This window comes from Lampetra fluviatilis, chromosome 47 (assembly GCF_964198595.1).
Source record: "Lampetra fluviatilis chromosome 47, kcLamFluv1.1, whole genome shotgun sequence".
Taxonomy (NCBI): Eukaryota; Metazoa; Chordata; class Hyperoartia; order Petromyzontiformes; family Petromyzontidae; genus Lampetra; species Lampetra fluviatilis.
The window spans coordinates 905,745-930,639 of NC_136321.1; the positions used below are offsets into that span (position 1 = coordinate 905,745).

Genomic DNA, 24,895 nt, shown 5'->3' on the forward strand with positions numbered 1-24,895 from the left:
GAGAGTATCTGCATAGTCACATTCACCATCAGCTTCATCATCATCCTCATCAGCAGCAGCATCATCAACACCATCACTGACATTTAACTCCACCAGGTGCATTCTGCACCGCCTATCATAGACACCACCTCACCATTCTATTGATCCTGCCCTGCGGTTTGTGTCCACGGCGTGGCTCTATCCGTGCGCCTGTGCCATGTGGCGATCGTCAGTCAAGAATTGCCGGGAGTCAGTGAAGGTGTTTTGGCGAGTGGTGCAATTGGTGCCAACCATGGACGGCAGGTGAGTCACTTGCACCGTGACAGCACACATCATAAACACGCACACACCGCACAAAGAGAAGACATCTGTATTCCTGCTTCCTTTTCCTCCGCTCCCTCTCCCATTCCTCTTCTGCCTTAACGAGGTGCAATACTCTGGTTTTCCAGAAGGCAGTACAGCAAGTGTGGACTAATCTCCATCTGTTCTTCTTTTTGGGATAGAGCGTTGTTCCTTTGCTTTTGTGGGGTTTCTCTAGGTGCTCCCACATGTGTAAGTCATGAATTAGCAGGCCCCTCCTTGAAAAGATTTACTGGACTCAGTTTAGCTTGCTGGATAAATAAGTAACGTGCTATTATTATTGACCTGCTTGTGTTCCTACCTGGCAGGCCATCTGTCGTGAGCAAGCGGCTGTTCATCCGCCAAGCTCATTCAAGTGAGATCCCCCCTGCACTTGCCTCAAACACATCACCACCGTCCAGCAGCTCCACGCACACGATGCTCACCTTGTCAAGTCGTTCTCAGAGATATCCAAGATGACACCGTAGTGGTTGTAAAGGTTGGCGAGAGCACGTGGGACTGCACTACGGCCACACGCACGAACGCACACGCACGCACGTACGGTGCCATGGGCTGTAGAAACCCGGCGCTAACGCTCTGTTTGCCTCCTGTGCACGCTCACCCTCACAGATGCCTGGAGCAGAACATCTCAATGCGAGTACCGTGCCGCCCACACTGCTGACCGACACGCGGGGTCACAACTGGACGGGCGTGTTCAGATTTGGCGAGCGTCGCTCATGACGCCGCTTGTCTCTCCTTCTACTCTGCCCCTCCTCCTTCCCTCATCAGCATCGCTGCTCCGGGTTTGGTTGTGGCTCCTGCTCCGGTGCGGATCTACCAAAACCACGGTCGGCAATCGTCATTCCCATCGTCAGAATGGAGGGAAGATTCCGGAGGAGAAATTTATCTAATCAATGCTCACCCCACCGAATGGATCCTTCCACATGTTTCTGTTTTGTGTCAAACTGTGATTGTTTTTTGTATTATAAAATGTAATAATTATTATGCTATTAATTTTGGCTGTCGTTGTGACATCTGTTAAAAGCATCGCTACGGATTGCAGTGCACTCAGTACAAACCATCCTTGCTTTGCGCTCATGATGCATTTTACCATTGTAGAAATGGGGATGTGTTCCCGACAATGTTATTTCTTATGTATGAGCAATATATGATGGCTTCATTGGGTTATTTGTAAAATCGCTAATAAAAATGCAGATTGTAAACAGAACTTTATAATCTATTATAACACGTGACTGTACTCACCAGTGCATTCTGCTGTACTCTTGGTGAGGTTCATTTTATATGGAGCCTGAGACTCTCATCTGGCTAACTGTAGTGTAATCACATTGAGATTCAGTTTCCTTGTATATAGATCACTGTCCACAGAAGAAATTGTTGTGCGGGTCAAAGCATTAGTTGCTGCATATCCAGTAGATCTCGAACATCATTCACTGATTAATTCCTGTTTTTCCTGCATTGGTATGCAGGGGGAAAAAAACATTGGCAGATATGCTCAAAGCCCATATATCTAACAAGCTGATCAGTAGCTTTCAGAATGTTACATTGCTCTGTATCTTGCCATCTTGGGAATCAATTGTGAAAGGGAGGGTTATTTTTCCAAGCTAAAGCTGATAAAAAAAAATATGTCTCCGATCAACCAGAGAAAAACAATGCTGACTTGTTTTTCCTTGCACTGTTACTTTCTATTGAGAATGAGACTGTGCGAAATGTTGTTGCTAATTTTGCAATGAAAACATTTCGAGACGTTTATCTCCAGTGTTAATCTCTTTCACCTTATGAAAAAAAACCACTTACAATGACAGGATCCTGCATTTTTGTATCTACACTGTGCATATACTTGTGATATAAATATATTTCAATCTTCATTTGAAGCTTTCGTGACTGCAGGAATCCATCCTCTGGTTCTTTTGGTAAAGTTACATAGTTAGAAAAACTAATAAAACAACACGACGTTTCGGTCACAACACAAGCGTCCGTCGTCAGGTGAGAAAGACTGATTTGCTGTTATGGCTTTATATAGGCACGGGAGGGGGGGGGAATTTTGTGGCGTGCAGGGACGGGTGGGGGCTGGAGAAATTAGCATGTCCATGAGCTTGAATTAGTAAACGAAAACAGCATGGGTGGAAGAGTGAGAATCACAGCAGTTAAAACTTGACGTGGTTTATTACGTCCTTCCAACGATTGCTCAATCTGAATCCATCTTCTCGATTAAAGTTTTGTCTGTGTTTGAATATCTCGATGGCTTCATGAACAAATCTCTGATGGTAGCCCGAGGGTTTGCAGATCATCTTGGTCTCGGAAAAAACAATGTCATGTGTGCCCACAGCGTTGAAACAATGATCCGCCACCGCCAAGGTGTTGGTTCTTCCGTGTTTCAAATCCGCTTTGTGTTCGCGAACCCGGTCTGAGACATGTCGCTTCGTTTCACCAATGTAACTGCTGCTGCAGACACAACTCAGCTTATAGACACCAGGACATTGCATGTCCAGAATCGCATCCTTCACCGATGGGATCAAATCACGGATTTTGTGTACTGTATCGAACCGAACTTGTATCTTGTGTTTGTTCAAGATTTTGGAAATTCTTTTGGTGACCCCTGCTATGTATGGCAAGGTGATGGTTTTGATTGGGTCCTCAGATGGATCTCTACCCATGTTTGGGGATGCAGCTTTGCGGAATGTGCGGTCAGAATATCCATTACTCCTGAGAGCCTGGCATACGTGTTCAAGCTCACTGGCTAGGTGGTGCTGGTCGGAGATGCAACGAGCCCTATGGTGTAGTGTTTTGATGAGGGAATTCTTCTGGGCTGGATGGTGGTGGGAGTCAGGCTTTAGATAGGAATCCGCGTGGGTGGCTTTCTTATAGACAGTGTCCCAACGAGCCATCAGGTCTCTTTATCAAAACATCCAGGAATGATAGCTTGTCATTTCCACTTCCATGGTGAATTTGATAGATGGGTGTATAAAATTGATGTGGTTGAGAAATTGGTATAGTGCCGGCAGGCCATGTGGCCAGATGACGCACGTGTCATCCACGTATCTCTTCCACAAGGAAGGACGTCGGGTGGATGTCTGGATGGCATCTGTCTCAAATTTATCCATGAAAACATTCGCTATCACTGGTGATAGGGGAGAGCCCATTGGGGTACCTTCATTCTGTTTGTAGAAAGTACCATTACAGGTGAAGTAAGTGTTGGTAAGGCAGTGCCTTAGGCAGTGCCTTACCAACGAAGGTACATCAGGATTCAGTCCCTGTTAGACCAGGTCTTCAATGATTGCAATAGTATCAGGTATGGATACCTTGGTGAAGAGGGAGACTATATCTAAACTGACAATCAAATCCTCCGGGGATAGTGATATATCCTTGATTAGTGAAACCAAGTGGGCCGAATTAAGTACAGCTGAGGCGGTCTTGCCCGTGACGGGAAGCAGAGTCTCAGACAGAAATCGTGCCAGTCTGTAAGTGGGTGAGTTAATGGTGGAGACGATAGGACAGAGTGGAGTGCCCTCTTTATGGATTGTTGGAAGGCCGTAACATCTGGGTGGTCTAGCAGCTGACTGTTTTAGAGAGAGCTGTTTGGTGGGTTCGATTAGGGAAGCCGAATTAGTGATGATTTTGTTGGTTTTAGTAACCAGGCTATTGGTAGGGTCTCTATTAATTTTGGTATAGCAGCCATCATGAAGAAGGTCCTGAATTTTGTTGTTGTATGTGGTTTTACCCATGATGCCAGTGGCATTGCCCTTGTCGGCTGAGAGGATGACAATATAATCTCTTCTTGAATTGAGCGAGTTCAAAACGCTCGTCCTTGCTAATGTTGCTAATGGGTTTCTTAGCATTCTTGAGGATAACAGCGATTTCAGATCTTGCAACGTCTGCCTGGGATGTGTCCCAGACCTTTGAAGGCTACGTCGACCTGGGCAATGTCATCCACTGGGATGTGTTTGGGGGTGACTGCTAAATTCAACCCCTTAGCTAGTACCGATTTTAGGCTGTCAGAAATTGGGCTGTTACTGTGATTGATAACAATCTTGTTAACATCTAACTTTTCCAAGTGTGGTTCGGGTTTCTTTTTTGACAGGAGGTTGAATTTGGCAATCAGGTTAACTCTACTTTTGGTTGATATTGAAGCAGCTGAAAAAACAGTTATGTTATCTACATGGTCCCAATCAGATGTGGACATTTTGTCTGTTAATGCTAAATGTGATTGTAAGAGAGTCTTGTGTAAATGATCAAGTTCAAATCGGAGCAGCCTTATTCCTTCTGAGATTAGAGCTAGGCTGGCCTTAAACAAGAATCCTTTAGCGTTAGGAGAAGCGACAGCAGCAGATCTGAGTGTAAAGACGATCGGTATTACCTTAAATATATTTATCATTATTTTAAAATAAAAATATATTTATTTAAGAAGATATTTTGGTTACATGTGTCATCATACAAACAAAAAAATGATCAGTGCCTACTGTGCCTATTGGATAAGAACAGCCCTGATTGCCGGTAAAGGGATGTGATGAAGTGATGTTATTATGTTGGGGCTGTGCTGTGTCTCCATGAAACCCGAGGCCAGGCTTCCTCGCCCTGGGGGGGGGGGGGGGGGGGTGACGCTCCTCCATCACGGTCCCCACAGTATCGCCATTCCCTACCTCCTAAACGCTGACGTCAATCCCTTCCTCGACTTGACCGGGGGGGGGGGGGGCAACCCAACGGTGTGACAATTTGTGACTGGTGGCTGGAGAAGAGGTGACAGGGATGAGGGGAAAGAATGGGAGAGAGGACCGTGGGGATAAGAGGGGACACATCAGAGGAGGGATGAGAGAGGAGAGAGCTGTGGATGAAGGAGGGAGCGGTGTTTACCCGTCATCGCGTGTTGGTGAACAGTGGTCATTACAGATATAACTGATTAACCCTAACCCTTAACCCTAGTCAATAATGCAAAACCCTACCTCTAAACCCGAACCATAAACCCAATGCCTAATCATACAGAGACTCGGGACCATCCACAAGTGTGTATAGCTCTGTAAGTGGAGTGATCGTAGCACACAAGGGAGTGAGCATTGCAGAAAGAAGCCACCCCTAACATTCACCGCAACAGCGCCGACGGCCGCCAGCGCTCAAAGCAGGGAGATTAGCGCGGTTGGCTAACGTACCATGTGGATACATTTCAACATTCATACACAAGGAGGCACGGCAGATTTTTTTTATGTTGAATTATTTACTACTGCGGGTATCATGTTACACAGCATATCACGTCACAAGCCATCACGACACACACAGAGGGCGCTCGCCGGCATCACGCCAATTACGATACCTCACCGCCAACTCCTGCGTTACAACGCCATAGCATCCATATCAAACGCATCTCCTTTACGTAGCAGCATTTTGGATTTAATCTCCATTTCAATAATTATACAGTCTCACGTATTGCTTCAGCAGTGATATCTATATCTCGATATATCTACGTCTCTGTGAAGGAAGGCTTCTTGCCTTGCTGTTTCCAGTGCAGTCAAATTTACCCAGCTAATGCCAACGTAGTTTCCACGTTCCCACACACGGCGCTCTCGCGGAGCCCAAACACAGGCAGCGGGGAGCCTCCAATCCATGCCGCAAGGGGGGAGCAGAGGAGGAATGTACAGCTCTGGGGCCATGCTCTGTCTGTCGTCATAATGGCCAGAGGTGATTGGGAGTTTCCCGAGATTGTGCCGCTAATTGTCTCCCACGTTGATCGCTTTGTCCGTGGCGTTTGCAGTGAGTGCACGTTCCACTAAACGGCAGAGGATATAATGAAATCAAACTTTTTTTAAGAAAACTGGTTTCACGAAGTAATTTTTTTTTAAAAGTAGATAAACAGTAGCGGCGGCAGGGGTCAGGCAAACCCCACGACACTTGAGACATGCACACGGTCGAATTATGCGCACGTGCAACCCCACGCACGCATCAGGAGCGTTAGCAATCGACCGCAATCGAGGAACCGACGCATCGTCCATCGCACCCCCATGAACCACCGAGCCCCGTTAGGAAATCTGATGGCTCGGCGTGAAGGTTCAGAGCAGCGTCTCGGTGCAGCCGCGGGACCGACGACATCAGACAGCGGCGTCCCTACCGCACGCCGGCTCCACAAGGAACGGTGGGTTCAAGATGCAGACGCAACGGGGTGGATAACGCACGAATCCAGTGGTAGTGCGGGACTGGGACCGACCTCACCTAGGAATGTCATTCATGTGTGTGTGGCAGCACCACTCCGCGACTCGCTAGGGCACATTAACGGACACATAACGTACAAAGTGCTCTATTGCTAGTCACAATCTTGGCATTGATTCCTACCTTTCTGTGTTTGTGTGTTCTCCCCGTTCTGCGTGGGTTTCCTACGGGTTCTGCAGTGTCCTACCATAGCTAAACACACACACATACAATGTAGCTGTTCTGGCCAAAACACATCCCGATGCTGAAACAAATTACCCAATGAGAATCACCGATAGCAGCAGCATTCCCCCCGACTGTGATACATTGGCAGCACCCTCCTGAATGGAGTCTGAGACTCACCCGGCTGAGGCTCTCCTCGGGGGTCTTGGCGGTCCGACGTTTGGTCGGCCATGCCGATGAGCGCAAGTTGATTAGCGCACATGAAGCTTCAACACCCCGCTGGAGGCAACAGTTGCACCGAATTAAGAGTTGCACCGTTTAGCGTAACCCATCTCGTGGGGTGCATCTAGCCCACGCAGCGATGAGGCAGACGGGGCATCCTCTCGCCCGCACACCGCCTTCAGTTGGCCCCGGGGTCGCGGTCGGGGTTGACCCAACCCCCAAAGCCCCTCTCCAGCTCACGTGCCACGGCGAGCGTCAGCCGGTCCTGCCGATGATTGCCCACCACCTGTATGCCCAGTGGGACGCGATCTTGACCCAGGCCCAGGGGACACTGCGTCACGGGCAGCCCCAGCACGTTGAATATGCCTGCGGGGCAGGTGGGCCGCAGGCAGACCACGCGTCAGGAATTTGGGAATCAATATCAAAAGGTTCAACAATTTCGTACTTTCCGAGAGGAAGCGAAGTGAGCAGCGATTGCTCGGCAAATGAGGGCTGACCCGGCATCTGCGCACAGCCAACGATGTACCGGTGAGCAACGCTCAGCGCAAGCAGCAGCTCTGACAAAGTATTGAACCGTGCACGTGAGGATCAGTTGTTTACGGGTTACAAAAACTGCACACAAATGTTACACTCAAGCAATATTCAGGCGAACGCGTTGAATGTAACCAAAAAACGAGGAACAAAAATGGCACGGTATGAACAAGACAAAACATTTTCGATTTCTGAATTGAGTTCATCATCGTCATCCCTGTAATCCACTGCTAGATCAACGTTTTCCCAAGCTCGTGCCATCTATCATGCTGCAGCGACATAACAATCCACCTCAAGCCGATTTCATTGGTCCTGATCTCGATGGCTTGTGGCATCGCTGGCTGGGCATCAGGCGGGTCGACTCGCCACATGGCTACCCTCGCCGTGGCGTGAACTACGGCACCGGTCGTCGCGGGCGTCGTCGCGGGCGAACCCGCGGGCGCTCACCCGTGTACGCGAAGTTGAAGGGCGTGAGGATGGGCTCGTTGTGGAAGGGTGCGGGGCGCGGGTGAGATGGGTAGAGCAGCACACCGTCGTCGCCCAGCAGCGCGCTCAACTCCGCACGCAGCTCCCCACCCAGGCGCACGAACCCCGCCGCCGCCTTGGGGTTCAGGTTAGCCAGGCTCTCCATGAGGCCCAGGCCTGCGGGGGCAGCACAGGGGCGGCACGTATTTATCTTGATCGAGTCCGGTTTGGGAAGGTTTTACCGCAATGGCAAATTAATTTCACGATGCATAGAACACCACCATGCCCCGTGGTCGACGGAAGAAGAGAACCTGCTTCTGCGCCAGGGCCACAAGTCAGCGCATACTCCGCTGCCTCCTCCCCCATGACCCAAGCCTCATCTGGCTTCAGCTAGCAGCAGAGTCGCAAGCCGCGCTGTAGCTGTACAACATAGTTTTCTACGATGACAGTCGGTGAGACCTAAATGCGGCCTCGGTCCAACGGAAAGGTTGAGAACCGATATAATAATGGACAGGGATGACAAAAAGCACTCGGAAGCTTGGGTGTCGGACTGGAAATGAGAAGTAAAGTCAGTGCCATTCTGAAATGTTTAAACCGAATAACCGATTGTGACAACATGCGTATGAGGTCAATTGGGTGAACAGGCAAAACAGCGAGAAGGTCTTGTTTCACTACGAGAGAAAGAACGGCATGCTACGAGCACGCAAAAAGCCATCTCGCTCACGGTCCGGGTTGCATCGGGAGTTTTATCGTAAAAGTCGTGCAGGTGTATGTTGCTGCCCAACAGCATTCCTCATGCGCGCACTGTCTCGTGTTTTCCTGCCCCACTGGCGCCCTCATACCGGTGCCGCGCGACACACTCACGTCCGCAAGTCGAGCGGTCTAGGGTAACCGCAGAGGCCAAGTCAACAGGGCCCATCGTTCCCAATAACGCGACTAAAAATCTAAAAACTAAACTACCAGGTAAGGCACACTGAGCTACTATATTGCTCTTTTTCAGAGTGATCTGGCCACAAATGATAGCTCAACAAAGTGGCTTATAATGTAGACATTCATATCAGCCCAATACTATAAACGCGTGATGTTGATTCTAAATGCGGAGGGAAGAACCGGAGGATCCGGAGAAAAATCCACGTGACCACGCAAACTCCAAATATACATGCGTCAGGGTCGCTATTGAACTCATGACCTCCTCCATACCAGGTGAGGGAGTTAACATCTCGCCACCGGGGCACCCCAGTGGTGTCCGCCCACGAAAAACGGCGAGGACGTTTGACACGAAAACACATGGCGGCGACCTTGGTGCCAAACCCAGGAATTGACAGACGCGATGCCGCGGCGACGGTCCAGGGTAACCGCAGAGGCAGAATCGACAAGACCCTCACCATGCCAGCTCAGAGGCGGCCATGTAACCGTGAAGCCAAGAATGTAAACGTAGTGAGAGGTGCTGCGTTTCCACAAGCGGCAGCGCGGTGTAGCGGTGGTGGCGGCGGCGACTGACCGATGGCGGGCAGCGTGTGCCTGGAGAGGCCGAGGGGCCACTTGAGGAGCTCCCAGCGGGGCGAGACGGCGGGGCCGCGGTCTCCCATCAGCTCCGCAAACGACTGAGCCGGCTGCAACACAGCCACATGCGCCTCTCGCTCGACACGCGGCAACAAAGACAATATGCTTTGGGGACAAGTGCTGTTAGTGACCGCCTATGACGGTCGGCACGGCATACAAAGGGGTGGGTGGCCAAAACCACGCCCAGCTGCCTTTCTCTTCCTCGTGCTGATGTTTATTACACATTGCATACCAGTTATTCATTTAAGGCTGAGTCGAACTAGGGGAGGCACTCAGGACTGGTTCGGATATTCCTGAGCGGGAACCGAACTCGGGTCGCCGCGTTTGTAATGCAGCGCGCTATCGCTGCCCACACTACACCACCCACACACACGCAGGCAAACAAAGACCCCTCACGTATAGCGTTAACAGACTTTTGGGGCAAGTGCTGTTAGCGAGCACCTATGAAGGCCAGCACCAAGCCCGGTCGCCTTTGTCTTCCCAGTGGCAATGTTTACACACCGCACCAGGTGCTCATTTAGACGAAGTCGGCCAAGGGAAGGGGCCCAGGACCGGTTCAGAAAATCATCACTGGTGTTGGCCGTGAGTGGAAATTGAACTCGGGTCGCCAGGTTTTGTAACTGTTACGCTACCGCTCACACATACGCTGGTGACCAGCTTCACATCACGAACGACGCTGTCTGGAAAAATCCTCGCCCGCATCGCAGTGCTCATCTTGGCCACCGCCGGGAGAGCCGGTGCCTCCCGGTGGCTCCTCTGGCACCGCCCGCACCTTCCCATCTTTGCCAGGCAGAGACATCGTGGCCGACCAGATCTGAAAGGAGAACTTGAACTTGTCCAGGGCCAGGCTCTGCACTTGCACGCCGAGCCGCTCTTGCAGGTGAACGACCACCTGCACGCGGGCCGCAAAGACAAAGATCCCCCGTGTAGCCTTAACAAAGTGTCGGGACAAGTGCTGTTGAGTGAGCACCTACGGAAGCCGGCACGACACAGGAGGGTTGGCTGGCCACGATCGGCCACCTTTGTCTCTCCAGTGCTGATGTTTAGACACTGCACCATGTACTCATTTGTAATGGTCATAGCGCAGTGCACCAACCACTCCACTACGGCGGGTCGCACACGCTCAGCGACACACAGCGACGTGCAGCAGAGGACCCACAGTGCGACCGTCATATTTAAAGACGCACAGCTGGGTGGCACCGTGGAAGAGCGTCAACTCAGTTGGTTATGATTTAAAACCCTGGTCGGGAAGTGACTCGACCAATAAAGTCTCTATAGCCATAAAATCTGGACTATTTTGTAGGAAGTCAACAGTGAGCATCCTATTGAAGATATTAGCCCTGCTTAAAAGCCATGTGGAATTCTCACGGCTGGCTCAGAGCTGCAAATGCGACTGGCGTGGCCCCACACATGGCAGCACTTCCACTTTGACCTCTTACTCACTCACTCGCTCACTCACTCGCTCACCCGTCTCTGTGCGGCAATAAGCTCGGCATGGACGCGTTCCACATATGGGGAGCCTCCGTCGTGTTCCATCGAGAAAAACCGTAGCCGCCGCAAATCCACCTCCTCCTCCAGCTTCAGGCTGCGCGGCACAGCATGGCACAGAGACGGTACACAGGCAGTACACAGGGGGGTGGAGGGGCATTCCTGACATTTCAAGGTTAGGGTCCTCCAAGAATAAAATAAACCAATGTGTTCTCTCTGGTAAATGTGAATAAAATAACGTTCGGTGCCTCCTGGAGCCGCCACCGATGCAGTGCAGGTAGCGACGCTTCACAATGACCGCATGCCCAAAAGAGCACGTGGCACTGTCCACGACTCACCTAGGAAGGCCTCACGGAGCCTTACAACTCTCTCTTGGTACATGGGACCAATGCCCATTATTTGGCATTTTACACGTGGGAGTGCCGAGAGCGAATCTGCTGGTACAAGAGGATAACGTTCATTATCGGTGCTCACAGATGGGCCCACAAACCCCCCCCACACCCTGGCCATGCAGCCATCTCATAACTCCGTGTGGCCCAGCAGCCCGGGGCCCGGTGTAGTTCACCGAGCAGCAGTGGCGGCGATGGCTATCGCGTGGAATACGCTGCTCAGATGCGTGCACAAACGACTCTGTCGGCAATGCACCAAATCCGCTGGACTGTGCCATTGAGGGAGTCAATGCATGTCCCTGCACTCGTGAGCCATGGGGGTCACGATCATAATTTAAGTTTAGAGCCCAGAATCAGTGGTGTACATTCCACACTCCTGTAGCAAGGGAAAGTTGTTTATATAAGCCAATGACTATTGACTTTAAAACGTAGGTTTTCTCAGCCAATGTTGGGCAGCGGAGGTTCTTAATGACCAAACGTGGCCTAACTAAAAAAAAAATTCACGAATCAACCATCGTTCACTTTCAACAAGTGGGACGAAAGGCCGGATGACCCCAAGCAGCATGTGAGCTCAGGATCCACGTGGAAAGAGGGGGGGGGGCAGCACTCACAGAGAGGCCTTGGGCCCAGCCATGATGCGCAGCACGGGCAGCAGGTCCTGGGCGTAGCGGCACATGGGGCCCGTGACGAGGAGCTCACCCTGCGAGCCTGACGCGTTGGGGAACTGCCCCCCGTTGGGCACCACCCCTGCACTCGCGCACGACCGTGGGGGGTCAGCAGCGGGCCCGCCGCTCCGCACCGCCCACCGATGCCAACACACTCACAATAAACACTGCTCCTCTGCCAGCGTCGGCCGAGAGCCGCCAAGGAGACGGGCGGCACGGGGAGGCCTCCTGTGCGATGCGCCGAGGCGAGCATCTTCAGACTAGACAAGACAAAAGATTTGTTGGCTGGCTGGCTGGAGGGAGTGTCACGCCCAAAGGACGTGCTGGCTGTTGTTAATTATAATGATGTTTTTGTAACATAGCGCCGCACAGTATCCGGTCTCTCTCATAGGGAGAGGACGACTCAGAGACGCGAGGAGGAACCACAGACGAGCTGGGAAGGCAGCAGCAGCAATGCGGTGAGTTGGCGCTACCCACAATTGCCCAAGCTTTGCAGTCTTCTATATATGTGTACGAGGGATAAACACTCGATACCAGGGCTGTAAAATACACAGCCCGTGCCCAAGACCCGGCCCCCCAAGCCCCCTTTCTGTGGCCTGCCACGCATTTAAATTTTTACAACTTATTTATTATTTTTTTTTAAAGCTTCTACCTCTAAATAAAAACCTGAACTCAAACCGGACACTGAAATGGGGGGATATGGCACCACCTGATGCAATTTTTTTAAATTAACTCTATTGTCCCGCGTTTTTGGATTTTGAATCAGTAAATTAATATTGTATTATGCCTTTCATTTTCATAGGCCCAACTGTGTGGCCCACGCGAGGTTGCATTTGAATCCAAACCAGCCTGCTGTGCCATTGAGTTTGACAACCCCTTCTCTGTACCACACGGACGGGACAGGTGAGGTCCACATTTTTGCTATACCGCCCTCTCCTGGCGAGCCAGGGCATGGCTCCTCCTTGACGCCCATGTGGGAGTTTTGCAACACTCGCGTGTGATCCGCCAACCCTTGCCCGCGGGCGAATCTAGGGGAAGCGCAGCCAGAAACTGTTACCAGCAACACGCTCGGTTTGAGCAGCGAGGGCAACTTGTTGAGCGGAGTGACGGAGTTAAGTTTGGGTCACAACAGGGAGAGCAGCGGAGACCGCCGGGGAGGGCTGACGGTGACTATGATCCCTAAACCTGCCCCGGGTCATCAGGCGACGCTCGCTCCATTACCGCGCGTTCACGAGACATCCTTTAAGACTCGTAGTTCCAACCAACTCACGCCGACACCCTTGTAAAGCTGTAAAACCGCACGTTTGAGAGAAGCGGATAAGAATGGGCAAGGACCGGCATTGTTATTCGACACGCAATGTTAACGTGCCAGCCTGCTGTAGACGGGCACACGGCACAGTACCCAGGGGTAGCGACATCGCAGGCCAGGAGGGAGTGAGCGATGCGTGCACCGCACAATGAAGCCCGCGACCCGAGTTCGATTCCCACCCACGTCCGACGTCAGAGGTGAGCGACATCTTAACCTGTCCTGACTCTTTGTCGCCATCAGAAAACCGGCACTGATCAGCACGGCGAAGTTTGATCAAACAATCTCCAGGACTGACACGGCCGTGAGGAGGCCTTCATCCAGCGGTGGATTGACAAAGGGCCTCCTTACATTATTGTTGTTGTTTGGGTCTTTCGATAAAGTCACGTAGATAGGTTCAAAGACATTTGTTTTTGTTATTTTCTTTGAACCTATCGACGTGACTTTACCGAAAGACCCAAAGAATATGAATTCCTGCAGTCACGAAAGCTTTAAGTCAAGATTGTTCCACATTGTCTAAAGCAGTGGTGGCCAACCGGCATCTACCAAGACGCATGCAGCTCCCAAGCCGCATGGAGCACATGAGGCTCTATTGAAGGGGCGTAACGTAGAATGTCACAGGAGCAAAGAATAATGAATTAAATTTGTATAAGTAGTCTGATATATTATTAAATATACTATTGGCTCTTTGCAGAACTTGGGGGTACTCTATGGCTCTTGGTCTGTGACAGGGTGGCCACCTCCATTCTCCAGCAAAATCCGCTGCACACCGGAGAGGGGGCGGCTCCGCACCCACGCCGTGCTCACCCGCCGTGGGCTTGTGTCCAAAGATCCCGTTGAAGAAGGCCGGCATGCGGATGCTGCCCCCGATGTCCGAACCGATGCCGACGGCGCAGCCCGCGGCCGCCAGCACGGCACCCTCGCCTCCTACACCCAACATGCACAATACAGCACTTGGCACGCCGTGCTCAGCACTCAGCATGCACCACGCAACGCCGCGTATCACGCCAGCTCAGCACTCGAGTGTGGAAAAAGCTGCTAGCCCTGCAATTGTTCGCTCGCGCAAATGGCCTCCGCCAGGGGCGGGCTCAATAGTTACTCTCACTATGGGGCATCTGGCCTTCTCATCCTCGCTGCCCAGACGCCTCGGAAGATTTGGGTAGCCACATCCTACTCTACCGCAAGCGACCTGCAGTGGTATAAATGGTGAGGCCGTCTATAATACCGATGGGTGGACAGAGGTGCGAAGATTTGGGAAACTGGCCCTGTTCCACCATGAATAGCAAGTGCGGTGAGTTGAGCCGTCACAGCAGTGGCCGCCCCTCATGGACAGGGCCTTGCCGTGGCCTAATGCAGCCAGCACGACGCCATGACCGTCCTTGCTGTCCCAGGGATGGCAGGGATGCGGCGTTCACCACAGCCGGTGGCCCTGAGCCAATGGTGGACGATCCACATTCTCATGGCCTGTCTGCCCCTAGGACTACCACTGCTTTTTGTGGTTAGTTTGTTGTCTTTCCCCCACATCTCAGATGAGCACGGTATGGTGCGAAAGAAGTTCAACTTGCAGCGTGCACAGAATTCGCTCGCTCTCGAAGAGCGCGAGCGAATCGGAGGCGCAAGGAGGAACCACACACAGACACGGCGGCGGCAAGGAGCCTGTGCCAACAATTTCCCAAGCTCTGCAGTCCTCTCTATATGAAGGCATTATATATGAAGGTCCTCTCTATATCTTCAGGCATAACACACACGGAACAAGTGAGAGGGTTGGGGGGGGGGTGCAGGGGCCCTCACCGGAACTGCCGCCCACAATGCGGCGCGTATCGTAGGGGTTGCGCGTGAGCCCGTACACCAGGTTGCTTGACTCGTACCACATGCACAGCTCGCTGCAGTTGGTGACGCCCAATGGGATGGCGCCGGCACGGCGCAGCGCCGCCACGGCCGCGGCGTCCTGCTGGCTGCGCACGCCATTCCTGCTGAGCAGCCCCGATGAATTGGGCAGGCCTGGGCACAACGTTGACCCGCGCTACCACCACAGCGCTTCGACGGTACCGCTCGCTAGCCCACCCGCCTGCCTACTTGCTAATCCGCCTGCTCGTTCACTCACCCACCCATCTGCTCACCCACCCGCTCGCTCGCCCACTTGCTTGCCCAGCCGCCCACCCGCTCACTCACCCGCCCGCCTGCTCACCCGCCCAGCCGCTCACTCACCCGCTGGGCACGTGCAGTATTGGGGCGAGGTACGGCAGGGGCCGACATTGCCGTGTGCAATCCCAATTGAGTAGCAAGCGTTGTCATTGTTATCGTAGGGATGTTTGACCCATAGCAGTTACAGTCTGTGTTTGTTTAGCCGTGGGAGGAATCGCACGTCCAATTAGCACGGTTGGCTGCGTACAGTGCAAAAGAAGTTCACCGTACATACGTACGTACAAACGGGAGAACCCGGAGGAAAGCCACGCATGCGGAGGGAGAGACAGAAGGTACAGACTCCACGCAGAGGCGACCGAGTTGGGAGTGAAACCCAGGACCGTCTTGCTGTGAGGCGCGAGCATTACCATGGCGCCACCTACCTTGAATGGCGAAGGCCTCCTTGGCGGTGAAGGGGACCCCCAGCAAGGGCGTCTCCTTCTCCAGCTTCTCCTCGTCCCCCGTGGTGGACGCGAGTCTCTCGTCCAAGCGCGCCGCCTCCGCCAACGCCTCCACAAACCTGAAGGGGGCACGTGAGGGTGATGAGGGGGTGAGGGAGGGGGTGAGGGGGGGTGAGTCAGCCGGACCCTCACTGAGGGTGGGGCTGCCGATGTTCGTTTCACAAGGGAGACACTTTGACTACTCTGGTTTTGATTTATTACCATTCATTATTCTGCTTGTTTACCAAGAATAGCCTCAGGAGGGTCCTGATAAGTTTTCTGCAGTAGAGGGGTGATGTTGCTGATGCAGCTGCTGTGTTGATCCCAATTCAGCATTTGTGGGTGATTGTGAGCATTGGGATGTTTAGCCAACACCGGTTACACTGCAGGTTTTAATTATCTATGGGAGGAAACCAGATAACCCGGAGCAAACCCATGCGGAACAGTGGGGAAACATACGAAGAAAGGCGCCCAGGTCAGGAATCAAAGCCAGGCACTACTTGCTGCCAGGCGCGAGTGTCACCACTGTGCTGCCCCCTGGCATTCAGTGCCCCTGTCAGTCCACTAAAGCCGGGGATTCTTAGCGTGGTGACTGTGCCCCCGGGGAGCTGTAACGCTACCTGGGACACGCATACAGAGTTGCACGATACTGCACTTCGCATCAGTCTCAGGATATTTTGGTGTCTCTTGAAACAAAAATCCCAAAGTAGCACAATCACAAATTGCTATCGATCGTCATAAATAGCGAGGGTTAATTTCACGAAGTGACAAGATACAAACGAACGGTGGATATGGGGGTTCTTCAGTTCGTATTGCCGCACAATGGTGAGAGTCCAAAGGGACACACGAGCCAAGCTTATCAGCTGTGAGCGGGGGCTCAAAGGTGGCTGCCGCTGACATTGCGGCTGCAAAAACGCTGAGACTGGACCAACGTTCCGCTCCTTTGCCTTCTTAAGGTGATGCCGTACGAGTGGCTGTTAAATTCACACAAACGCCCTCGGCGAGCTTCTCCGCGCACCCCACGCATTTTCTGGCCGTGTCGCCGGCGGGTTGTTTGGCGTTCCGCCCCCAAGCGCCGGGAGCTTCTTCGGCAACTTGGTCTTTAGAGCGAGATGCGGTACAGGGCCAGGGAAACACCTAACAGCTGGGCCGTGACAGCGCAACCACGAGAACCTACCCGCAGAGCCCTGCAAGGCAGCCACGCAGCTCTGCTAACTCACAATGAACAAACCAGGAGCTCTGAAAGTGGAGTGTGATCAATGCAATAGAGCAGCAAATTGGCACCTGCACAAAAAACAATACAACTGATCTTAAATGAGTCTCCTCGATCTGTGGACTGGTATCTGCCCTATAAGAACCTTCGTCGGCTCCGAGTCTGGCATCTGTTAGTCACAACACTTGAATCGTTTGTGTTAAGAGTCCAGTGAAGGGTTCAATCTGACCACACGCATCTAAGGATATGTGGTATTGAAGGGCAGCTACGTGTAGCCTGTGAACTTTGATCAAGGTAAAAAAAAACTACGGCCGAAATGTTTTACCGTGAAAATATCATAAAGTTTACGAACACCCACACTCCCCCTCTTCCAGTTCCTGAATTCAGTGCTGGAAATATTTAAGTAAAATTAAGAAAAATCCCGCTGACACACGGGGGAAGCGTTGTGTTTGTGTGAGGCTTTAACGAGAGTAGAAGTCCACAGACATTTTAATCATAATACAATTCCATTTATTACGTGCACAATATTTCATGGAGATGAATGACCGTGACTCTAAGGCCTAGAGCCAACTTCAGTGTCAATCGAAATCCAGGAGAAAGAGGTGTGGGGCCTTTGAGGAAGAGTGGGATGACAATGATGATGATGACGACGACGATGATGATGATGGCCACGTTACAGACGTCTGGGGCTACCACGGAGAAACGACGCCTGGCAGTGACCATGACCGTACTCCTCGGTGTAGAGCGGAGAGCTCCATCATGAGCTGTAGTGCAGCAGGGTTACAGCAGAGCGGAGGTACGGGGAAACAGCCTAACGTAGAGGCGATGCCACAGGCAGCAGGAGATCGTGTAGCTGACCCTGCTGGCCATGGTGGGAAGCCAGTGGAGGGAGCGTAGCAAGCCGCGAGAGTCTCGTTGATGCATCTCAGCTATCTGATGCGGGTCCAAGAAAGGCTGCCCAATGGTGGATAATAGGGTCGCGTACATTCTTTACAGATGAGCCACATTTTTACCTGGTCTATCCATCAACAGTGAAAAACACCACAAAGCCCATTCAGGCTTTAAATACTACTATGCACACCTAGGCCACAGCACAAATACCAACCCAAGTGTATTTTTGTGATGCGATGCATCCCGATGCAATTGGTAGCAATGACAGCTTTTTCGAGAGGGCGAGGGGAGCCAGAGGGAGCGCTGTGCCCGAAGTACATCACAATCTAGAAGCCGGAGAGGTGCGCCTGCCAAACACCCCCGGCAGATTAAATCGGACTCGCTCGTTTGCTCTGCCACAGAAACGAGTGTGAAGCAATGACTACGGCAACGCTCTGAACGTCTCTGATTTATACAGTGTGGCCAACATTACATAACTGATGACTCATTTCCCACTGCTTTATCGCTCCGCAACAGCAATCAATGTCACCAGAGCCAGACCACGGGTCACGTGATCCCACACTGCCCCCTGCACCTCCGATTCACAGGTCACCAATCACGTGATCCCACACTGCCCCCTGCACCGCCGATTAACAGACCACCAATCACGTGATCCCACACTGCCCTCTGCACCCCCGATTCACAGACCATGGGTCACGTGATCCCACACTGGAGAGCGACACCGCCTAAGGGAGCGCGGGGTTCATGGGGCCCGCACTCTGTCACCAGGCCCGTCCTCGGACCTCCTCCTCCTCCTCACCTGTCGGCCACCACGGCGTTGACGACGGGGTTGATGGCGCGGATGCGGTCGATGCACGCGTTCAGCACCGCCACGCACCGCACCTGCACCACACACGACACCGGCAGCGCTCGTGCGTGCGGGGGAGTTCCGCTCCGCTCGTTGACCACCCGGCGGAGCCTCAACGAGTCTTAAGGCTCATGTTCGGGAGGGTCCTGCCCCGCATCATTTCAAATGGGCGATTTTTTTCTTTTCCATTGGGATGTTTTGGCCGATACCAGTTTCAGTGTTAAGTTGTTGCTAGCTATGGTCGGTGACTGGAGAATTTAGTGGAAACCCGGACAGGACAGGGGGAGAACACACAATCTCTCCTCCACACAGAAACGCAACCGAATCAGGAATCTAAACCCAGGCGATTCTTGCCACGAGGCGTGTCACCACCCCGCCGCCCCCAACACGACGCAGGCGTAGGTCGCGTGGTGGCACCGGATCACAGTGCCCGGCCCACCTCACGTCGCCGGATGCGTCCCGCCAGCTCCGTGGCGGGCAGCAGCAGCGGCGACGACGGCGACGTGTCGAGGGGCGGCAGCGGCACGCGCGGCGCCGACAGCCCCAGCCAGCGCCACGCGGCCATCACTAGCAGCAGCGTCTGCGACAGCAGCCACAGAAGCGCCAGCGCCACTCGCTCCATCACGTGCATGGCGGGGTCTACGGGGAGGGGGGACACGGACACGCAGGGCTATGCAGAACCACAGCAGGAGACACAGAGACACGCAGGGCTATGCAGAACCACAGCAGCAAGTGCTGTTAGCGAGCACCTATGAAGGCTGGAACGGCACACGAGGGGGTGGGTGGACAGCACCACGCCCGACCGCCTTTGTCTCCCCAGTGGCGATGTTACACACAGCACCAGGTACTCGATTGAGGCTGAGTCGACCTAGAGAAGGCCCAGGACCGATCCGGCTAATCGTCACCGGTGTTGGCCGTGAGCGCGAATCCAACTAAGGGAGCCGGATTCATGGCGCATTGCACGAAACGCCACACACCCAACACATCACGCCTCCTCCTCCTCCCCCAAAACGCCCAACTCTGTTCCCAGCTGGGTTACAAACAACAACAACGACAACAGCCGCCGCCGCCGTTCGACACTAAGCGGGCGGGTACGTCACCACCGCGGCAATTGTGCCAGGCTAGGTGCACCTTGAAGCCACGCAAAGTTGTCAAAGGTTCGCCGACGGCAAGGAGGTCACGGGACGGACCCAGGTGCGCCGGCGGTGACAACGTCGACCTGTGCAGAGCCATCAACAACCCTGGCCACCACCCGCACGCCCCCCGCTTGCTGCCTGCATCCCCCCCCCGGCTCGATGCACTCACGCCGGGGTGGAGCGATCCCAGCTGCTGCTGCTGCCGCTGTCTCCTTCCTCTCAGCTCCCTCCTGACCTCTCCGCTCGGAGATGCCCTTGGTACCCGCCCCCCTCTCGCTCTACGCCCCCCCCCTCTCGCTCTACCCCCCCCCCCTCTACGCCCCCCCCCTCTAGCTCTACGCCCCCCCCCTCTAGCTCTACGCCCCCCCCTCTAGCTCTACGCCCCCCCCCTCGCTCTACGCCCCCCCCTCTAGCTCTACGCCCCCCCCCCCCTCTAGCTCTACTCCCACCCTCTCGCTCTACGCCCCCTCCCTCTCTACCCCCACCCTCTCGCTCTACGCCCCCTCCCCTCTAGCTCTACGCCCCCACCCTCTCGCTCTACGCCCCCCCTCTAGCTCTACGCCCCCCCCCCCTCTAGCTCTTCCCCCACCCTCTCGCTCTACGCCCCCCCCCCTCTCTACCCCCACCCTCTCGCTCTACGCCCCCTCCCCTCTAGCTCTACGCCCCCTCCCCTCTAGCTCTACGCCCCCCCCTCTCGCTCTACGCCCCCCTCTAGCTCTACGCCCCCTCCCCTCTACGCCCCACCCCCTCTCGCTCTACGCCCCCCCCCTCTAGCTCTACGCCCCCCCCCCTCTAGCTCTACGCCCCCCCCCCTCTAGCTCTACGCTCCCCCCCCTCTAGCTCTACGCCCCCCCCCTCTAGCTCTACCCCCACCCTCTCGCTCTACGCCCCCCCTCTAGCTCTACGCCCCCCCCCCTCTAGCTCTACCCCCACCCTCTCGCTCTACGCCCCCCCTCTAGCTCTACGCCCCCCCCCCCTCTAGCTCTACCCCCACCCTCTCGCTCTACGCCCCCCCCCCTCTAGCTCTACGCCCCCTCCCCTCTAGCTCTACGCCCCCCCCTCTCGCTCTACGCCCCCCTCTAGCTCTACGCCCCCTCCCCTCTAGCTCTACGCCCCCCCCCTCTAGCTCTACGCCCCCCCCCCCCTCTAGCTCTACGCCCCCCCCTCTAGCTCTACGCCCCCCCCTCTCTACCCCCACCCTCTCGCTCTACGCCCCCTCCCCTCTAGCTCTACGCCCCCTCCCCTCTAGCTCTACGCCTCCCCCCTCTCGCTCTACGCCCCCCTCTAGCTCTACGCCCCCTCCCCTCTAGCTCTACGCCCCACCCCCTCTCGCTCTACGCCCCCCCCCCTCTAGCTCTACGCCCCCCCTCTAGCTCTACGCCCCCCCCCTCTAGCTCTACGCCCCCCCCCTCTAGCTCTACCCCCACCCTCTCGCTCTACGCCCCCCCTCTAGCTCTACGCCCCCCCCCCCTCTAGCTCTACCCCCACCCTCTCGCTCTACGCCCCCCCCCCTCTAGCTCTACGCCCCCTCCCCTCTAGCTCTACGCCCCCCCCTCTCGCTCTACGCCCCCCTCTAGCTCTACGCCCCCTCCCCTCTAGCTCTACGCCCCACCCCTCTCGCTCTACGCCCCCCCCCCTCTAGCTCTACGCCCCCCCCCTCTAGCTCTACGCCCCCCCCTCTAGCTCTACGCCCCCCCTCTAGCTCTACGCCCCCCCCCTCTAGCTCTACGCCCCCCCCCCTCTAGCTCTACGCCCCCCTCTAGCTCTACGCCCCCCCCTCTAGCTCTACGCATCCCCCCGTCTAGCTCTACGCCCCCTCCCATCTCGCTCTACGCCCCCCTCCCCTCTAGCTCTACGCCCCCTCCCCTCTCGCTCTACGCCCCCTCCCCTCTAGCTCTACGCCCCCCCCTCTACCTCTACGCCCCCCCCCTCTACCTCTACGCCCCTCTCCCCTCTAGCTCTACGCCCCCCCTCGCTCTCCCCCCCGGCTCGGTGCACTCACGCCGGGGTAGAGCGATCCCAGCTGCTGCTGCTGCCTCCTTCCTCTCTTCTTAGCTCCCTCCTGACCTCGCCGCTCGGAGATGCCCTTGGTACCCGCCCCCCTCTCGCTCTACGCCCCCCCCTCGCTCTACGCCCCCCCCCCTCGCTCTACGCCCCCCCCTCGCTCTACGCCCCCCCCCCCTCGCTCTACGCCCCCCCCTCTCCGCCCCCCTCTCGCTCTACGCCCCCCCTCGCTATCGCCCCCCAGCCCACCGAGACCACACTCCGCCCCAGATGCGAGCGCTGCGACTCGCCAATTATACAGCGTCACTGGCACGGAGTTCGTCGGAGATCGAGATGTGAATGAGCGCCACTCATTGAGCCACACCGACCACCAATCAATGAGCCACACCGACCACCAATCAATGAGCACATCGAGCTCCACCCTGAACACCACTCAGAGCCACCCCGTGTACCACTCACTGAGCCTCACTGAGCCACCCTGAGGACCACTCAATGGACCAGACTGAGAAACGCACACTGAGCCACCGAGCACCACTCACTTATCCTGACAGCTTCATTCAGGAAGCCGGAGCTTCGCGTGATTTCCGATTCCAAAACGATTAATTAAACTAGAATCGATTACCTATCCCATCGCTATTGAATACATGGAGCATGCGAATCGTACTGTTTCCTAAATCTAGAATCGAATCGAATTATACAAATCGAGAGCGGTGCCATAACAGAGGTTTTTTTTACCTCCACTTGACCGTTCTCGTCGTCGCAGGGTTACCACCTGTCCCGGGTTTGATCGGGACAGCCCGTCAATTGGCATGCGTTCGAGTGGGGCAGGTGTTAGAATGTGGCAACTGTATTCAATCCTCTCCTGCGTCTTCCTCTCTCTTTCGCCAGGGCCCAAGGCAATCTTCACGCGGCACCCTCCTTGCAGCAGCAGCCCCCCCCAACAATCTCGCCAGCTGCCCGTGCCCCGAGGAGGTGCTTTGAATACGAGGAAGAATCGTGCACACGCATGGAGCACACGACGTGCACCGTTCCCCACCCTCGTGTTTGATGGAGCTGCCCCCCCGCCTCCTTCACGTGCGATTGGCATCTTATCTGAAAGAGGAGGGGGGGGACCTCGCCCCCAATGGCAGATGTCCCTGTGTGGCACAAGTTGACTGAGCACCTCGGCCGACAATCGGGCATTCGTTTGACAGTGAGAGCGGGTGGGTGGCAGGGGCAATGATTCTATCATTGTGTGCAGGCATTCTAAACGAGTGATTTTCTAATTTGGCAAAACATGGAACCGTGACTTGGGCAAAACGATGATGGCATTAAACGCCCACTGGGTGGTTAGAGCACGCGGCGTGAGAGTGCGCGACGTTTGAACGTGCTGTGTTAAGAGCGCTCGGTGTTCGAACATACGGTATTAACCAGGGCTGACTACTGGGTTCAAACCCCCGAGCCTCGGCGGCACCGCCCCAGTTGATTTGTACGCAAATTCAATATCCGTGCCACATACAAATATATATATATAGACTAAAACATGTCAATCATCCAAGATGAACCCTCCTGCAAACTGCTCAAGACTATCGAGTTTGTGTATTGTTTGTCGTTGTGAATTGCTGACCCACGCCTACTCGACACCTGTGAAAAAAAGAGCTCCATAGCTCATCGGATTCCTCCAGGACAAATGGACAGTATTGGCGGTACGCCGGTGCGGCATAACTGTGGTGCCACAGCGACGGGGCCGCTCTGCCGAGCCAGGGAGCCGCCCGGCTTCCACCACCGCACTGCCCCCCATCACCCCCCCCACATAAGCACGCACCCGCACCCACGTAGGGCCTCGTGGTCGGGTCACCTACCCTGAGTTTTCACCCGAGGGCCCCCTCGGGGGGTTACCCCACGGTTTCTCAGGGCCAGGGAATTGGACAGGACCCTTCCCAGGCCAAGTAACACTGCGGCGCCGTGGGCGGATTTGAGATCGCACGACCACGGCGAGCTCAGAGAGCCCCGCAGTTAGAAACGCATACAAACACAAACACGGGTCAGCAGGGCAGATAGCTGGGATCAGGACCCGGGGCGACTGATTGGTCGAAAGGTCAAAGGCCGGCGGGATCGCAAAAGAGCGGGAAATCCTAGGCTCAGGATTGGTCGAGAGACCAAGGCGGTCGGGACGGGGGCGCCTAGCCTTTGATGTGAATAGTTTAAAAGAAAACGCAGGGGCAGTAGGGAAGTCTCTTCTTCTGGAGTTTTGACACGGAGTCAGCGACGAGGGAGTCATCGGGCGAGCCGCTAGATTGTCTGCAGGACGATCTGAGCGCCGCAAGGTCACCAAGAACTACAGACGGTATCGTATTACGCGCCTTACAACACCTCAGAGCGGAGAGTAGGATCCGTAGGAGAGGGTTAGTTCGGGGTAAGGACGAGTAGGAAAGCGGTTTAACAGAGAGCGCAGCATAGAATAGGGCTGCACGCCACCAGAGAGTGGGTTAGAAGCGCCTTGCTGGCCCGCACACACACACGGGTGGCTCGGTGGGTTAACAAGGGCTAATAAAATCTCGAGCGTAGTAACAAAACCGTGTTGTTGGGTGTTTTTGAACGTGGTATTAGCGTGCACTGCATTTGCGGGTGTGTGGTCGTTGTATGCGTAAAGGCCGTGGTCTCTGTACGATTGTGCGGGTACGGAGGTGTGTGTGTTAACGCCCGGGGAGAGCACTTTTGTGTGTTGGCGTGCCTACGCAGCCGTGTGAGAGGAGAATCGTCCTTGTACGATACTTGTGTTGACGTGCACGCGCGAGTGCGGGAGGGGACGAGTCGTCGTGTCGGCGTGCGCCCCGCTCGCGTGTGCGAAACCGCGGTGCGCAGTGAAGCTGTTAGCT

At 54.7% G+C, this 24,895-nt stretch overlaps 1 protein-coding gene and 1 long non-coding RNA gene across 6 annotated transcripts; one reads left to right on the forward strand and one right to left on the reverse strand.

The window, feature by feature from the left end:
- The first annotated feature begins 76 nt into the window (after positions 1-76).
- LOC144947816 (uncharacterized) lies at positions 77-1,278 on the forward strand. The gene is made up of 3 exons (XR_013640093.1): positions 77-282; positions 648-694; positions 1,108-1,278. It is a non-coding gene; the product is annotated as an uncharacterized LOC144947816 (long non-coding RNA).
- Positions 1,279-5,525: 4,247 nt separating this feature from the next.
- Positions 5,526-22,633, reverse strand: FAAH2 (fatty acid amide hydrolase 2). Of its 5 annotated transcripts, none has more exons than XM_078877212.1 (12): positions 22,577-22,633; positions 19,337-19,536; positions 18,850-18,932; positions 15,890-16,026; positions 15,114-15,323; positions 14,130-14,249; positions 11,963-12,098; positions 10,942-11,059; positions 10,247-10,366; positions 9,413-9,524; positions 7,894-8,088; positions 5,526-7,281 (listed from the first exon to the last, which is right to left on the reverse strand). In XM_078877212.1, exons 2-12 carry the CDS (start codon positions 19,526-19,528, stop codon positions 7,094-7,096), a joined length of 1,611 nt encoding a protein of 536 aa, XP_078733338.1. In that variant the 5' UTR covers positions 19,529-19,536; positions 22,577-22,633; the 3' UTR covers positions 5,526-7,093. The 5 variants fall into 5 exon arrangements, with proteins under 5 accessions (XP_078733338.1, XP_078733337.1, XP_078733339.1 ...); XM_078877211.1 differs by having other exon boundaries at positions 22,497-22,586; XM_078877213.1 differs by lacking the exon at positions 22,577-22,633 and adding an exon at positions 22,036-22,116.
- Positions 22,634-24,895: the final 2,262 nt, after the last annotated feature.